This window comes from Lynx rufus, unplaced genomic scaffold (genome assembly GCF_022079265.1).
Source record: "Lynx rufus isolate CCGP_SWC_20201006 ecotype Redwood Valley unplaced genomic scaffold, mLynRuf1.p SCAF_29, whole genome shotgun sequence".
NCBI lineage: Eukaryota > Metazoa > Chordata > Mammalia > Carnivora > Felidae > Lynx > Lynx rufus.
In genome coordinates this window covers 3,671,668-3,690,089 of record NW_025814844.1, presented here as the reverse complement: position 1 = coordinate 3,690,089, position 18,422 = coordinate 3,671,668, and the positions used below count along the sequence as shown (strand labels likewise).

The following is an 18,422-nucleotide window of genomic DNA, read 5'->3' as shown; positions in this document are numbered from 1 at the left end:
ACAAAATCACACTGGTTGAGAACACTGAAACAGAGGAACATAGTACCTCTGAGACTTGTGTTACTCAGAATTCTACTTCTGTAAATCTGCTTCCGTCTACCTTTCAGGCATTGCCCTGGGAATGTTTCTTCTGCCTAAAATATCCTTTCTTTCCTTGTCTGGTTGTGGACACCTACTCTTCCTCTCACCTCTCCATGAAGCCTTTCCTGACCACGCTCCAGCGTGGGTCTTGTCTTTGTACAGCTTCGGACTGTGCTTCTATTATTATAGTCTTAGTCTGTCTGCAACACATCCATCCACACAGGTCTGGCACTCAATAGGCACACAGTATATGTTGCAGAGAGTGGACTTAGACAAGAGGAACCAATAGTTTTCAAAGGAGACTGAAAAAGGAGTGGCCAGAGTCATGCAAAAAAATATACCAGCAGATATTGAGGTCCTGGACACAAAGAGTAGAGCACTACAAGAAGTCACCCCCAGAGTGAAATGCTGTTGAGACTTGAAGTAGGAAAAAAAGATTAAAAAGTCTCTTGTATGCAGCACTCAGAAGGGCACTGGCGACATTCATGAAAGCAGGTGAGGTGGGTGACACAGGAAGCCACATGCCCTGCAGCAGGTTGAGGGGAAGCTGGCTGGCTGGGCACTGAGGAGTGGGAAGGCTCTTTCAAGGAGATCCAGACACAATGGGAAGGTGGTGACTAGAAGGGGTGCAAGGTCAACAGAAGATATTTAAGAAGAGGCAGACATCATGGGCGGAGCAAGGAGGAAGAAATAGTCGGTGGAAATGGATGTAGGGAGTAAACATACCAGAGAGAGGAAGTAATTGATGAAGTGAGGTCCAGAGGGAAATTGGAGGGAATGGGTCCAGAGCACAATAGGGAGGAAACAGAGAAGTGCATATTTTGAAACAGGGGAAAATGAGTGCAGGGGAAGGGTGCTGTGTGTTACCATGGTGAATTACCTCTTAGTGCATTTGGACTTAGTGCAATAGGGCATTTGGACAGTGAGCAGAGGTTTGGAAACGTCAGTGAAGGGGAGAGGAAAAGCATTGCTGGGAAGCACCAAAGTCGAGGGAATGGAAAGTGGCCAACATTAATGAGCACCTACTATGTGCCAGATCTTTTAGCTGTTACTTCATTTACTGCTTGTGACTGCCCTATGAAGTTGGTGTGATATCACTTTATAGATGACCAGAAAGTGAAGTGAAAGAGATAAGGTCTCAGGTAAAGCCTGATGTCCTAGCGAGTAGCATACCTGGACCCTGAGCCTACGTTGGGTCTGAAGTCATATCCTTTGCGGTGCTCCACTCTTGGAGGCATCAGGACAGTTAAGATAGTGGGAATAGGTGCAGGACAGAAAGAAGTATGGACAGTTCAGACAGGGAGTGGAATATGGGAATGGGAATGAACACATTGGAGGCAGGAGGTCAAGAACCTCTGAGACTACTGCAGTCTGTCATTTTTTTAAACGTTGGCAAAATCTGGAAAAATGGGATAGGCCGAGGGAGGGTTAAAAAACTATAATCCTGGAGATGGACTCTGCAAAATGTGAATGATGACCTTGAAGTTAACACCCTGAGGACGGTGGAGTTGCTGTGTGGGAGGGATCTCCTTGGAGTTGGGGTCTCCCCTGAAGTCAGGAGAGCAAGGTGTAAAATGTGAAGGGATGAGGGAACACTAACCTCCTTCTCCCCACCCCCATCCTTCTGTCCTCACTCACATAACCCAGGCCCTAGAGATGCAGAAGAGTTTCCAGAAGGGGTGCTTTATTGCTAGAGACAGCCTGCTTTCACTTAGGACCAGAAGAGAGAGGAAGAGCTTTCTGTGAAGATGCTGAGTGTGTGTGTGTGTTGAGGGCAGGGGTTTAACAGAGAAATGGGTACATTGGGGTGGGGGTGGGGGTCTCAATGAGAAAGCCTGTCACAGTAGCAGCAATGGGAGGAGGGTGCATGAGAAACCAAGATGGGCCCAAAGCCCAAAAAGATAGTAGGCTTCTACCTGTTTTGCTTTCGGGGCTGATCTAAGCTTTGGACAGTAGTAACCGTGAAGTGCTCAGACACAAACTGCTTTAGTCCACACCTCTTGTCCTCCTTTCAGATGGACACACACCATTTAAAAATAAACATACTGAGGCGCTGGGTGGCTCAGTCGGGTTGAGCATCCCACTTCAGCTCAGGGCATGATCTCAGGGTTCAGTTCCTGAGTTCGAGCCCCATAACAGGCTTGCTGCTGTCAGCGTAGAGCCTGCTTTGGATCCTCTGTCTCTCTCTCTCTGTCTCTGCCCCTCCCCTCTTGCACTCTCTCTCAAAAATAAATAAACATTAAAAAAAAAAAAAAAAGAACAACCATACTTAAGAGGAGTTACCCAAGCCCCGTCCAAATACATTGAAATTTCAGGATAATTTATCACATTCATGCCCAATTCTCCTTCAACGTCCTGAGCTACTCTAAGAGGACAAGGTCATTGCCTGATAAATCACATCTCTTTTCCCACTCCCAGGCACCACAGAGTATTTATTCTAAAGACATTTGATTCTTAATGATCTTAGAATATGGGGAAGCTATGAACCATTTCTGCTGCTGCAGTGTCTGAGTACTGAGCAAATCTTTCCCTGCCTCGGCCTTTTCCGTAGAGCCCATGGAAAAACTGGCAGGGAAGACAAGTTCCCCAGACTGGGGTGGGAGTTGGGGGGTGGGGTGAGAGGGATTAGCAATCACTCAAAGGGTCTCTTGTGCCAAAAAGAGCCTACAGATCAAGATTTGAGGACCTGGAAAGATAAGCAAGTCTGGGCTGATGTTGCTGTCCCCCCATTCACCTCCCTTTCCTTCCCTCCTCTCCCAACAGCAGGTACACCCATTGGAAGTCCCACTAGCCTTAGGACAAGACTGAGAATGCACTTTTGGAAAAATATGATCCTGTCCTCTATCTTTGCTTTATATACCCCCTTCATCCGCATTTTGTGTGGCAGACCATTTGATCCAAAACAATTTGGTTAAAAAGTTGATCCAGGGGCGCCTGGGTGGTTCAGTCAGTTAAGTGTCAGACTTCAGCTCAGGTCATGATTTCACAGTTCATGAGTTCAAGCCCCGAGTCACGCTCTGTGCTGACAGCTCAGAGCTCGGAACCTGCTTTGGATTCTGCGTCTCCCTCTCTCTCTCTCTGCCCCTCCCCCACTTGTGCTCTGTCTGTCAAAAACAAATAAACATTAAAAAAAAACATTAAAAAAAAAAAAGAACTAGCTGATCCAAAACAAAAATTTAGTTTACACAACAAATCACTGCTGGACAATGTGTCATCGACTATTATTATTTTTTCAGCGTTACTGAGGCATAATTGACAGGTAAAATTGTAGGATATTTAAAGTGTACAATGTGATGATTTGATACATCTATATGTTGTGAAAGAGCTTCCCCCCTCCGTTGAGTTAATTAACACATCACCTCATAGACTTACCTCCTCCTTTTTTTCTGATGAGAACATTGAAGTTCTATGGTCTTAAAAAAAAATTAGTTCTACAAGACACTCTCATCAGCTATATTCACCATGTTAATACATTAGATCTTCCAATCTCATTCATCTTATAGCGGAAAGGTTTTAACCTTTTACCAACCTCTCCCTATTTCTCCCAACCCCCAGGCCGTGGCACCACTGTTCCACTCTCTGTTTCTATGAGTCGGACTCATGGAAATTTTTCAGATTACACATATAAGTGACACCATGCTTTCTGTCTGGCTTTTTTCACTTAGTATAATACCCACCAGGCTCATCCATGTTATCAGAAATGACAGGATTTCCTTCATGTTAAAGGCTGAACTATGATCTATCTATCATCTATCTATCCACCTACCACATTTTCTTTATCCATTCATCTGTTAACACTTAGGTTGTTCACATACTATTATGAATAATGATGTATTATTTTTAAAATTTCTTATTTGAATTCTTTTTGATTCATTTTAGGCAAATAAGAATCTACATTTTTGGTAACATCTTTTTTATATAAATTTATTTAAATCTTTGTAAAAATGTTTTTAATGTGTATTTATTTTTTGAGATAGAGACAAAGTGCGAGCGAGGGAGGTGCAGAGAGAGAGGGAGACACAGAATCCAAAGCAGGCTCCAGGCTGTCAGCACAGAGCTGGATGTGGGGCTTGAACTCACAGACCACAAGATCATGACCTGAACCAAAGTCGGATACTTAACCAACCGAGATACCCAGGCGCCCCTGTTTTTGGTAACATCTTGACAAATCTTTTAATTTTGCAAATCAGTTGGAAATGAATGCTTCCAATCATCTGTTCATGTTTGCATATTTTTTCTTGCACAGTGGGAAGGGGCGTATTAGATTTAGAAATGTTTCAAGCCATTGTGACACAGACAAGTGGTGCCGGCTTGAGTTGTTGTTCCAGCAAGCAGAAGGAGATAGAAACTCCTTGATTCAGCTGGACTTTATGCCTAAGATTTCTGTTCGTCCTGCTGGGCAAATTTTAGAGTCCTTTCAGTGTATTTTCTACATACTCACATTGCAAAATAAGGAGTGTGTTCTCTTTGGCACTGCTTAAATCTGGAGTCTACCACAAACATGTACATTCTTCTGGAGGTCAGCTAGAGAGTAGCCATGTCGGTGGCCTGTTGAATTCCCCAAAGTCTGTGCTCTGCAGTAGCCCTGAGACAGGTTTGTTTTAATGATGCTCTTACTGTGGGTGGGGTCATGCAATACCTAGATATTCAAACTCTGGCTTAACCTTAACAATATGGCCTCAGAATGTATCTCCTTGTTTTTGTTTCTGAGATTTAGGGATCAATGGATGGCACCCGTTTTCTCTTTTTCCCCTGTTTCCAGAAGGCTTCACCTTTAATCACAAAACTATTTGGAATCCTGGGGAAATATGCTCCCACCTTATGTGAAACCATTTTATAAGACACAAAGTGGATACAACAGTCCATCAACATGAAATAAGAAAATTAAGGGTGCCTGAGTGCTCAGCCGGTTAAGCGTCTGACTCTTGGTTTCAGCTCAGGTCATGATCTCGAGGTTTTGTGAGTTCGAGCCCCACATCAGGCTTTGTGCTGGTGGCACAGAGACTGCTTGGGATTCTCTCTCCTTGCTCTCTCTGCCCCTCCCCCCACTCATGCTGTCTCTCTCTCAAAATAAATAAACTTCAAAAATTTAAAAAAAAAAAAAAAAGAAGAGGAAGAAGAAAACTAGAACCCTGGCAACTTGAGAGTTCAAGTATGTCATTTCTTACAAATGTTAGAAAGCACTGCAAATAGCAAACAAAAGGCAAATCAAGTTCCGGAATGCGGAAGACATGAGAACAATGCTCATGATATAAATATGAAGACTTTTTTTCCCTAAGTAATGAAAAGTAGGATTGACTTTGTAGAAGTTAACTTTAACTTCAAGAGACCTCTCATATCGGAATAAAAGAAATATCTTTGTTTTACTTTGCTTTCTGTCTCTGGTCTCAATGATGGCCCCCCCACAATCACCATTACCTCCAAAAGAAATAGGCTTTGAAGGGAGAGTCATATGAGTCAGGGAGTTGTTTAGTGTCCTCGAGGATGGTATTTGTGCAGAGGAAACAGGTGGCTTTGGTCCTATAATTAATATTTATTACTAAGTTTCTAGTTCAACTTAATTCATATTTTGTTTAGCAAATTTAAACAATCACTTCTAAAAAGTTATTTTTTTATTATAATATGATTGTTTTGTTAAGTGCATTTAAATTTTTAGATTACATTTATACATTTAATGTATATGTGTTCACCGACAATCCCTTAACATGGAGATCCTGGGATTATGAGTTTGGTTCTCTTTAGTATGTCTTCACTTAATTCTACATCCTACATTTCTTCATTTAATTAACTTAATTTCTTCACTTAAAAGATGCCCCTCCACTGAAGGAACAACGCTCAACCCAATTCCAGGAAGACAAGGTGTCTGCTCCAGGCTTTTGAACTTGATGACATTCTGCTTCATTTTCACATTCTTCCTATTGCTGGGACCACAGCTCTCACTGATGTGACAGTGACACTTGATTGAATTCTGCACCTGTCCCCCGGATTTTGTCTGACTCTGCAAACCAGTTTCCAAAGACAATCTAATGACAATCTGTTGCTACGCTCATCTACCAGTTTTCCCATCCTCTTTCTCTTAAGCCCTACGTGATATTTTCCCCTGTCCAGAGACATTTCCAGCTCAACTCAGTGGTGGCCACCTTCCATGTGCAAAGCCACCAACCGAAATAACTGATAATATAGAACTGATAATATAGAATCACCCTCTCTTCTTGTTTCCCTGAACACCAAGAGCCACTATGTCATGAAGATATGCCTGTTGAATAAATGAACGCATGAATGAATAAACAAATGATATCTGTGGGGATAAATCCACACGAAAATATGAAATTTATCTTTGTTTTATTTTCCTCTTAAACTGCTTTCCTCTCTTGGCAGAAGAGACTCAAAAGTTAATACTGATCAAAATATTTCCTTTTTGTGAGAGACGGGTAGAATGCACATATCTCATTTAAATCTCATATTCATCCTTCAAAGTGAAAAATATGCTAGCTTAAAAGCAATGGCTGCCTTAGAAATGAAAATTCTTGAGATTCTTTATTTGCTAGCTTTCCTCTGTCAGCTATAAATTCCCTAAAGGTATATGGTGATGTGCTCTCTCTCTCTTCATGTGTGTATAAACACAATTTTTAACTGTACTAAAAAGTACTTTCTTTTTTTAAGTTCAGATTAGATTTTTTAAAGTTTAGGGGCATTTGGGTGGCTCAGTCGGTTGAGCATGAGTTTGGCTCAGGTCATGATCTCACAGTTCATGGGTTTGAGCCCCATGTTGGGCTCTGTGCTGACAGCTCAGAGCCTGGAGCCTGCTTTGGATTCTGTGTCTCCCTCTCTCTCTCTCTGCCCTCCCCCCACTGTGTTCTCTCTCTCTCTCAAAAATAAATAAACAAACATTTTTAAAGTGTAATATAAAACATGGCCTTAGGGGCGCCTGGGTGGCTCAGTCAGTTAAGCCACCAACTCTTGACTTCCACTCAGGTCATGATCTCATGATTCTTGAGATTGAGCCCGGTGTTGGGCTCTGTCCTGAGCATGCTTGGGATTCTCTTTCTCTGCCTCTCCACTGCCTGCATGTGCACGCTTTCTCTCTCTCTCTCTCTCTCTCTCTCTCTCTCTCTCTCTCAAAATGAGTTAATTTTAAAAAAAAGCCTTAATTAAAACATGACGATTTTTATTATTGCCAGAAACTCCATTTTAATAAACTTAATCTGCCTTCCAAAGGCAGGTGAACTGTTTAAGGGGCTTCATGCAACAAAGTTGGTTCAAGAAGCTTGTTATTTGTTACTCTAAGCATTGGAGCCGATGCAGACTATTATCACTAACGAGGGAGTACTTAAGATACTCTTAAGGAAGAAGGAAATGTGAAAAATGAACTGCAAGGTGAAGAAAGGTCTGGCAGGACTGAGCACATTCGTGCACTTCCCCCTTTCTGCAGTTACCAAAACAACCCGAAAAAGAAAGTGCAAGTATGAACACTTGAAAAGCCAGCGACTGTGTGATGAAGATATAAAGCTTCCAGAGGAATTGCCTGACTCAGTGCTGGTCAGTGTTCCATCCACTTCAAAAATGTCAAGTGTTTTGATAATTGGATTAAATGCAACAGAGTCTCACCGTGTCTTCCTCTCAAATGTTATTAATAACTTCGTAGCGTTTTGTAAGTACTATCAAACAAACTTTCTCCACCGTAATGTAACAATGCCTTTTTAGGTTAAAAAAAAAAAAAAAGCTTTGCAAATGGAGCATAAGCTTTCAATAAAAAGGCGGAGAAACATTTGCCTGAAAACAATCCAGTTTTAAAATACAGGCAGATGGAAGAGTTTGTTAGTATGGTCCCATCTCCATTCCTTTTCAACCCCAAGAACCTTCCCCCAGCAGAGAGACCTGAGGGTGAATTACCCTAAGGGGAAAGGGATACGTACCAGGAGAAGAACTCAGAACAAAGCATGCCCATTTGGTCAATGCTGACGAAGAAAATACAAATTTGGAAAAGATATGATGAGGCAGAGGTTGTGTCCCTCCCACCACCGCCTCCTCCCCGGGATATCGGAGATCCGGATGGCGTGAGACACAGAAGGAGCACTGCTGTGACGGAAGAGTTAAAGCTTAAAGCCAGCCACGCTGCCCCCTCCCGCAGAAGGGCGGAGCTGGGGGGTAGCGGGGGAGGAGGACTTTTCCTGGAAAACTTTAGGAAGCCTGGGCCCCTTCCTGGCAGGACCTGGGAAGCGTGCACGGACCTGATTTCCTTCCACACGACACCAGCTTGGGGGAGGGTGAGCCAGTAAAGGGGAAAATGTCCAAACTGGAAAGACCAGGCTGGGAACGTCCCCTGGGGAGCATCCCACAGCGCCAGTGCCCCGGAGAGGGGTTGCCCGAGACCCGAAGGGACCTGGGGGTTAAGGGAAAAAACTAGCACGGTCTGTCAATACCCCAGATTAGGATGGCCAAGCCTGTCAAAGGAAGGAATGATCATAGTGGCCTGGATGGAGCAGGTCTCATATCAGCATCAGCTAGCATAAGACAGAGAGAGGTTCAAAGGGCAAGAGTCCTCTCCCACGGCTGAGCCCCCTTTGTATGGACCCACCTAGGGAAAGCAGGGAGAGCTCAAAGCTGAATTAATTGAATTGTGAACTTGAAAAAGTCTGAAAACTCAGACATGTCTGAATTGTCCTGGAAGTAACTTTTCTGCCATCGGGTAGGAGAGGAAGCTAGAGAGGGAATCCAGTTATGGGGAAATAAAGAGAGTTGCACGTAATACCTCTGGGTCCGTGGGTTGTGAAATCTCATCTACTCTGCTAGAATCATCAATGTCATGAACTTCCTCATGCAGAATTTCAGGTGCATGGAACTGGAAATATTGGACATTTATTTTACAAGACTGAGGTCTTGCAGGTTAAGGTTAGGTTAACAGAATGAAAGTTAACAGGTTAAGGTTAGTTTAACAGAAATTGAAGTACAATTTCATGAAGCTTTGTTGTAGATCTCCAGGATCCACAGTAGTAAGACCGACAGACATAGCATGGAAATAAGCAGTGAGTGGAGAGCACAGCAAAGAGGAAACAGGGGTTCCAGAAAAACTGCAAAATTCTGAAAGCCAGCACACCTGGTGAATTCTCAGGGCTTATCTGGTACAAGGTCACACTCAGCAGGAGGGGTAATGACCCCATTGACTGCTTCCTCAGTGGGAATGATGACCTGGAAGTTTTTTCCAGAGTAAGAAAAAGCATCTCCAGTTTTACAGTGGAAGTAAATGAGGAGAGATAACCTTCAGAGGATGTTTTTTATAGACAATTCTGCTGGAACAGAGTTTTGCAAGGTCTCCAAGAATGGTTCTTTGTTGTGGAGCCATGCATAGAACATTGGGTGATATTTAAATACAGAGCATGTGTTGGTAATCACCTGTCTGACTTAATTTAGTAAGAAGTTGTGGGGTTGGTTGACTTTGATTATTGCATAAGTGACCCCCTCCCCCCCCCCCCCCCCCCCCCCGCCCGCACAGCTTGGCAGGGAGCTGGGCGGTAGACAGAGTGTTGGCTCTGTTGTTGCATCCTGGAGAGCCAGACTCCCTATGGCCTTCTACAAGGCCTCTTAGCTGAGAAAAGCTCTCTGTAGCCCTAAGTGTGGTGATGAACCTCTTTAACTCCCAACTGTATCAATTTGCTAAAGCTGCAAAGTACCCCAGACTGGGTGGCTTAAAAACAGAAATGTATTTCCTCACAGTTCTGGAGGTGAGAAGTCCAAGGTCAAGGTGTCCACAGCTTTGGTTTCTCCTGAGGCCTGTCTTCTTGGCTTCCCTTTTCTTATAACGGCATCAGTCATACTGGATTAGGGCCCATCCTAAGAACCTCGTTTTAACATGATTACCTATTTAAAGGCCCTATCTCCAATGTGTCTGTAGACACATTCTGAGGTGCTGTGGGTTAGGACTTCAACAAGCGAATTTGGGAGGAGACAAAATTCAGCCCTTAACACCAAATTTCACACCTGAGGCCAAGAATGGTCAAATGTTTACCCTGGGCCTACTTCTAGGGATTCAGATGAGATGAAAGGACAAAGCTCGTCAAATGTCCTAATCAGTGAGTCTTGGCCTCCAAGAATCATATCAGATTTCAAAATAACCTGGGAAGCTAGAGAAATAGGTAGAGTAGAAAAACATTGTTGACATTTTATTTAGACCCTGCTTTGTTCCAGAAAGGACATGAGGCGAGAGGACTCCCAGATTAATAAGGATATAAAGAGTAAGGCAAAAGGAGACAGTCTGTCATGAGTGCCCATCTACTCTCTCACTGCCTCCCTCCCCCCCTCTATTCTTTGACTGCATTTCACATCCTGGTGACCAGAGTGCCCACTGAGGCTGCACCCTCAGGGTGGGGGTGGAAGGGACAGTTAAGAAGTAGCTTTTCAAGGCAGAGCACTGTACTCTAGGGGCTTACCAAAGTAAATGTGATTTCCCAGGGCCTCTGAAAGAGGTAACTAGCAGACTAGCATATAGGTCATGATGGTGAAGAACTATTTTGTGTTTCCACAGAGAATCGTCAGTAAAGCACGAGAAACTTGGATAATCCATTAGAAAAAGCTGGTTTCAGTATTCAATGATTAACAGATATTTACTAAACTCCTACTATGTGCCCAGCAACATGCGGATCACTTTATGGTACACTGGTGAGCCAGTCTTTAAAAACAGTAGCAAACACACTAGTACCAAATACATGTATATTAACGTATATAATACATAACAAAAACCCTGTTGTTTAAAAAATATAATTTATTGTCAAATTGGCTTACATACAACACCCAGTACTCATCCCAACAAGTGCCCTCCTCAATGCCCATCACCCAGTTTCCCCTCTCTCCCACCCAAATACCCTATTTTTTGAGGAGCAATTAAAACTGAGGCAAAGGTTATTTGTAACTTACTCAAATCCACATAGCATGGAAGAAATGAGGCCAATATTTTGACTTAGGAAAATCTGGCTGGCTCCAAACTTCATTCTGGTAAAAAACCACATGATTCTACCTTAAGATATCTGGAAGTTAAGCAATGAAGTTATGAAGTCTTTTTCTCTAGATGTTTAGATAGGCTGAGGTCCATAAGAGCTTATCTAAAGATGTAATTGAGCTCCTAGATTGGTCCAGGACAGACGGTAGCACGATGTGTTCAGAAAGGGGAGCTAAGAAGACACCAAAGAGAAATTTTGTAACTTCCTAATTTTGCTTGGTGTTGGAAGGGATCTCTAACGAAAACCTGCCGTGAAGATCAACAAATGAATGCATTAATTTCAGAGTAAAGCATTCAGAACACAGTCTTATGTATTTTCAAAAGTCCAGCTCTGTATCTTGAAAACCATGAAAAACTGGAACAAAGAATATGAAGCAGAGCATCCCTTTAGCTGCCCCCAAATGGCCGTTGGTGGGAGCTGGGGCAATTCTTGGCCTAGTTTTCTGAGCTGTTGGGCAAGGCTAGAGCGCAGACTAAAGCCCTATCCAGCTCTGGCTTCCTAATTCCTCTTCATGGTCTGTAATTTTCACCTCTTTACACCGTAAACCTCAAGTTTCTCTGCAAGATGTTTCAACAGAAAGTGCTCACAGACAAAATCTAAAAGCATTTAATTCCATCATTAGGTTATTTGTGTAAAAAATGTCCCATCGAGGTTCTTGTACAAACTCCCATTGTTCTCCCAGACTCTGAGAAGTGGCACTCCAGAATAATTTTATATGGGTCAGCATATTTTATAAAGGGATAGGCAGAGCAGCTTATGAAATTAAACTCCTGGAAATCACAGACACACTCTCAGGAAATGCCTTGTATTTATGTTTAGGTGGTGCCAGTGTTCAACAGCGTTAAATAATCCAAGGTCGAAAAGGTCATTCCTCATTACAGAGAAAGGCTGCTCGGTTTGGGCTCCACATGGGAATTCTGAGTTCAGACAGTTTGTAAAATTCACTGTCATCGTTGTGTGTGGTTTTTAGTTGGGGTGAAGGCTTCTCGTTTGCAACGAAACATTCAGGAACACAGGCGCTTTGTGAGGGCGGGCGTCCGCGGGTGACCGAGCCGGCCGACAACCCCGGCGTCCTGTGGCTTTCCGCTGAGGGAAGAGCAACCCGTTAGCAGCTGAACTAAGAGCCTTCGGCCTGGCCGCCTATCGAGCCACGTGCGCACGGGCCGCCCGGCGGGGGCGAGAGGGTCGGAGGCGCCCCCAACTGGCTCAGACGCGTCGGCGCCCACTGCATATCGGGTGCCCGGCTGCAGTCGTGGCCTTGGCCGCGCACGAACCCCGCCCCGGGACCTTGCTCCGGTCAGGTTCCGGGGCTTCTGTTCCTGGCCCACAGTCCCCAGCACCCACCCTTCTCGCGGTAGGAGCGCGGGGCGGGGTTCAGCGTGGAGCTGGCGGGGCTGGTCTCGGGGCGGGACCGAGAGCTGGCGGGGCGGGGTTTGACGGGGAGAGGCCGGCCTCAGGGCGGGGCCTGGCGGAGCAAGAAGCTAGACGTAAATCGAGAGGGGTGCGGCTCGGGGCCGGGGGCGGGGCTGGGGGTGGGGCCGGGGGTAGGAGGGCACGAGGCGTAGAGGAGCAGGGCTCCGCGTGGGGCCCGAATCCTTGCCGGGGGGGTGGGGCTCGGTGCTGGAGGGGTTGGGCTGGGCACCGGCAGTGGCTGAGAACAGGATGGGCGGCGGAGGGGGGCGGGGCTCGGCGCTGGGTGGGGCGGGGAGCGGGATGCGCGGCGGAGAGGGGCGGGGCTCGGGGCAGGGCCGGGGCGGGACGCGGGACGCGCCGCGCGGCTCCCCCGGCCGCGGCCCGCTCCCTGCCCTTCCCGCGGGCACAGCTGTGGGGCCGGCGGCGGCCGAGGCGCGGAGTGGCGGGACGAGGAGGAAGCAGTGCGGAGCCTAGTTTCGGGGCGGCGGGAGCCGGTGGGGGCCCGGCGAGGAGGGCTGGAGGTGGCGGGGCCCGGCGAGGCCACGATGAAGCCGAACGGCGAGGACGAGGAGGCGCCCGCCGGGGGCCCCTGGGAGGAGTGCTTCGAGGCGGCCGTGCAGCTGGCGCTGCGGGCGGGACAGGTGAGCGCCGCGGCCCTCCTCCCCTGCCCGGCGGGGTCCGGACGAGCACAGCCCCAGCGGGCAAGGTCGGGCCGGGCCGGGCGGCGTGCTGGCTGTAGGACGCCCACTTGGAACTTCGCAAAGTCCGAGCAGAACTCCTGTCGGACGGAAGGAGACCTTCCCTCGGGGCTCGGGAGAGCCGGGCCCGCACGGCGTGCGGCCGCGGGGCTGGGGGCAGTGGCCCGCGCGGGCGGAGTGGGTCCGGCGCGGCCGGACCGCGAGCGGTGGGCGTCTGGTATCCGCGGACCGAGGGTGCTAGGGCGCGTTTTGGTGAAAGAAGCCTTTGTGTTGGTTTACTGCACAGACCGTCCCTTTCCCTTCTCCATTCCAGGACTCGGGGGAGGTGAGCACCTTTCTCCCGTGGAGGGGGCGGCCACCTATGAAGCATTCCTGACATGGCCCCTCTCCTTTGGCCGTGTTGAGTGTCTAACTGTAGGTGACTTGACCTTTGCGTTGGAGAGAGTAGGTTAGAATATACTAGCTATGCAAATTAGCCCTAGGATTTTAAAAAGCCCTCCCAGGCTTGAATGCCGCAGCTGTTTGTTTTTACGGACCTTGAATAGATCCTGTGGCCAGGACGTGGGTGTGGTTGCCTCCAGGTTTAAACCCCTGCCTCGGGAGATCTGGCTGTCTTGCTGTTTGATTGTCTTTCCTCAAGCAACCTAAATCCATACCTACTCCGACCCAACAGCGGAAAAGTGGTTCCATTCAGTGTTAGGAGGAACTTGGTAACGCTGACGAGAAAAAGGACGTAAATCAAGCACCAGAGCTGAAAAGAACCTGCTACTTGAATTTAAAAAGAGAGTGCAGCTACTCTTTTCTCACTTTCATTTTTGCGTTTCGTTCCCCACGTTTTCCTCTGTACCCGAAGCGGTGTCTGACACATTGTAGATTTGAAGTCCTTGCGCAGTGAATGAGCGCTGTTGGTTCTCCCAGGACGGCCAGGGTCCGGGTAGACTGAGTGGGAAGGTGGCTTACTCCTGCCAGGCTTGTTAAGGTACATGACTGTGTTTTGGTGATTGGAGGGTCAAGGTGGACAGAAGTAGCAGTGTGAGCAGATTGACTTTTTATATCCAAACAGCACTTTCTTTTTCAGGTCTAGCAGTATGAAAATGCCCTGCTGGTTTTCCCTGGGTGTTAAAGTCAGGCTGTTACCAATCTTGAGTTTGAGCCGAGTTGTCACCTGCATAGTGGATAGTGCTTCACCTTGGTGTGAATCCTCTAATCCTCTTTAAAAGTTCATTTCAACACCGAGTAGACACATTTTGTGTCGGAGGGCCCTCCCTCTGTGGTTTTAAGGATGCAAGATTCAGCCTGTAGGGAAGGCATGACTTAAAAGGTGGGTTGTGGGACTTCACCCTTTGGCTCTGTCTCCTTCCTAGTGGGAAAAGAGGACCCCAAACCTTGAGTGCTACAAGGCTGAAGTTTGTAGCTGCAGGACAAACATTCTTCCTGGAAAGCGCATCCACTGTGTACAGGGAGCACTTGCTTCCCCCCACCCCCCCAGGCCCCTCACTTCCTTTCCAGAATGAGCATCATCAGGATATTTAATAACTTTTAGATTCCACCGTAAAACTCTTCTCCCTTGAAGCTTTAAGGAGAAGCCAGTTTAGGATTTGGACACCACTGTGTAAACCCTGGTGAGTTGTTATGGGTTTTTATGGTTTTTCAAATGTAGATCCGTGAAGAAACGGAAGGGTTTTTAAAACTTTTATTTTATTTGAAGAGATGCTTATATAGAACTTGCAGTATGGTAGGCACAATTCTAAGGGTCTTATTAAGAGATATCTTAAGTTTTAATAACTTGCCAATAACAAAAAAACTTTTTTTGAGAGTGGGGGAGGGGTAAAATAAAGATTCTGCCATTAGGAGTCTGGTCAGGGAGCCCAGGATTCTGGGCTCCCTCTTGGGCATTATGTGATGCTTCCTGCCTGCCGGGCAGTGGAGGGAAGAGTGGCCGGAATGGTCTATGGCTGGAACAAACAGAAGCCACACAAGGTCATTGCAACCTATGTAAAGTGGGACAGATTTTCTTATTAACGTTCTCACAGGAATGGGGGTGCTGGTTGGAGAAAATCTGGCCTTTGGCCAGATAGCCCAAAGAGGGCTGAAAAGGTAGTTAATGGTGATCCTTTTCTGAGTCCTCCTTAGCTAAAGGAGTATTTGGCACAGTTACAGTGGCCTTGTGGCCCAACATGCCCACCCCCTCACGCGTACCCGATGTTCCGCTATTTTAAGTTTGCTCCTCTCAGCTTCTCCTGAGACAGTTCTGTGTGCTGAATTCCCAAGTCTGGGCTCTATATACTGAAATATATGCTATATATGTTCATATATGCTATATAGTTCTATATGTGCTCGGGGGTGGGGCGAGGGCCTCCCAGGAGATAAATATTGCCACCCTTCATCTTTCAGATGCTGGTTTGGGTCAGGGCAGCCCTACACACTTTGCCGACACCTCCCTTTGCCGCCACCTCCCTTTGCCCCACCCTAAGAGGTCTCCGCAAAAGTAACCTGCCCCGAAGTGCTGGCTGCCCTCTCCACCACGGCCTCCCAGTGTTCTGCACCGCCCATTCCTGCGGTGCCCAACCACCCATGCTGGTGCCACTGCAGCCCTAGTGCCCAGCCACCTGGCTGCTGGGCTTTGGGGAGGGGAGTGACTTGAGCCCCACTGCTGTCGCCACCGCAAATACAAATAGTAATCTTCGTTGGAATGGGTGTTTGTCATCTTTGACGTGTGAGCAAAAGTATCTCAGAAAACTGCTCCTGTAGGGGTAGATCTAGGTTTTGTTTATGCCTGAAACTCAGACAACTTAGGAGCCCTCTTTAAGAAAAAAATACAAAATTACAAATTCAAAATGAAGTATAAACATCGCTTAGAATAAGAAAAATCACAACAGTATAAATTCTAAGATGCTAACAAATATGACAAAATACATAAAAATAATTCTGTAGCTGCTTCTCAACCTTCTGTAATACTTTTCTCACATTTTTGGCTTCATGCTCTTTGTGCCTTCAAATGACTGTGATTTTGTAGTGTTTTCTATGGAGCCAGGAGGAGGATAAGTTCAGGCTCTCCAGTAGCACGACTGATTGAAATCGATTACTGATAGTTTGGAAAAGTTTATTTAGTCTTCAAACTTATTATGGGTAGGACTATATACATTTTTAGGATCGCCATCAAATTTGAGAATCCTGTCAGTTTTCTCTTATATGCTAGTTGTGAGAAGATAGGGAAGAGTTTTTTACAGACTAGCTTCTAGTTCCATATGGTCGCTTCTTTCCACGGTCCTGTGTGCCGGTTGCCGCTACGCATGCTCACACGCTCCTCTGGCCCTGCCCTTCATGTCACCATGCCAAGCCATTCGGCATGGTGGACAGTGGAAGCATTTCTGGAAGCCATTCCTACACAGGATGGCTAATAATAACTTACAGACAGATGTGACGGCAAACCCCACAGATATATTCCATCAAACCCAGAGGCAATTTCATCTCCACTCAACTTGCCTTCAGCCAGAAATGCCAGTGCCACCTGACACAAAATATAATGGAGGTCACAGTGGAAAGAGACAGTGGTTATATCTGCAGTCAGAATAGCTGATTTTTGCAGACTTAAAAAAGGTGTTCATGTGTGATCGTGTGAACACCTTGCTAAGGTCCCTGGGAGCCTTGAAGCCTCGGCTTCATTAGCTTCACAGTAAATTCACCTCTGCTCACTGGTGACAAAATCTCAGGACAAGGCAGGACACCAAAAGCCCAGGATCCACCCTCAGTACTCCAGACGTCCATCCTCTCTAGTTGGCCTTACCTACCCAAAGCCCAGTCTTGAGAAGTGAGGCTGTCGTCCGTAAAGCCCCTGCGTGGACCAACCCTCTGGCTAGCCAGATTGAACTACTTGGCATTTTCAAAACACATTGCGCTTTCCTGCCTTTCTTATGCTTCCTGACGACCATACGCTCCCTCCAGGGTTCAGCTCCTCAACCCTTTCCTTCATGGACCTTCCCATGTGACTCTCATCATTCCTGTGGTGCTTCCCGGCTTTGTTCATCTCTGGTCTGGTTGCTGTGTCTTCCCTACAGTGTGCTCTGAACGTGGATGCTCTTGTGTCCACCTCTGGCTCCCAGAGTGGAGAACACACATCGGTGGGCTCTGGCCCAGTGTAACCCCCTTGTCTGGCTGGCTTTGCCCATGCAGTGTCGTTTTTGATTTGTGGTTTTAATTTTTATCCGGTATATCACACGGGGAATTTAGTAAGTGAAATACCCCTGAAAGGACTATTATGAAAAACAGCAGTGCCCTGTCCTCTATCATGCTCATCCTTTTCCCCAGAGGTCACTGTTTTCAATTTTCTGATAGTTACACTTGTCTTCTGAATCACAGGCTTCCACTGCTCGCTCTGGAGTTGTCTGTTGTAGACACTGCATTTATGTTGTGAGCTGCATTTCCCAATCAGTTCCATCGTCATAAGCTCATGTTCTGTTGACTATACAATTGTAATGCATGGTTGAGTTGGATATCATAGTTGTATTACATATTTTCTTTCTCATGCAACATGTATTTTCCTTTAAAAAAAAAGTGTGTTTTTTCATTTGCTTAGCTTTGTATGTATCTGCTAATAGTCATCTTTGAACTTCCCAGCAGAATGTTTGATGATCTACTCAGGGCTGTTAAACTCATCAGATTCATGGCTGTAGAGAAATGGTCTTCACTGTCTTATGCATCAGAAGCACCCGGAAAGCTTGTAAAGGCAGACTCAGTCCCCTCCCCAGAGTGTCTGACCCACTAGGTGAGGAGCAGGGCCGAGAATTAGCATTTCCACCAAGTTCCCAGCTGATCCTGATGCTTCTGGGCGGGAGACAGCACTTTGAGAACCGCTGCTGCATTTTGTTATGTGAATAAATGACTGTTTATTCAACTCTTGAGGAAACTTTGGATGATGTCCAGTTTGGAGTTATGGATAATGTTGCTCTGAACATTCTTGCCTGTGTCTTTTGGTTTCGTATGTATGTGTTTCTACTGGGGATATTTTAATGATCGGAGTGAAATAACTGCTGCGTCATCAGGTGTGAAGTTCTGCCAGGTAGTTTTCTACAGTGGATGTACCAATTTACACTCCTACCAGCATGGGTGAGGGTTCCTGCTGCTCCACGTCTTGGACGACATTTGGTATTGTCTTTTCCACGGTAGCCGGTCTGATGGGTTTCAGGTGGTATTTCATTGCTTTAATTTGCATGTCCCTTACGACTAATCAACCTAA

The 18,422-nt window shown here is 46.3% G+C and overlaps 1 protein-coding gene across 5 annotated transcripts in view; it reads left to right on the top strand.

Annotated features, from left to right (window-relative positions):
- Positions 1 to 12,831: 12,831 nt before the first annotated feature.
- The window catches only part of IMPA2 (inositol monophosphatase 2), a 61,896-nt gene continuing 56,305 nt past the window's right edge, over positions 12,832 to 18,422 (top strand). For 2 of the 5 annotated variants that reach the window (XM_047090182.1, XM_047090183.1), the window contains exon 1: positions 12,837 to 13,129. In XM_047090182.1, coding sequence (XP_046946138.1) covers positions 13,034 to 13,129 — 96 coding nt within the window. In that variant the 5' untranslated portion in view covers positions 12,837 to 13,033. Of the gene's footprint in view, positions 13,130 to 18,422 lie in introns of all 5 variants that reach the window. The other 3 variants (XM_047090184.1, XM_047090179.1, XM_047090180.1) reach the window with 3 other exon arrangements.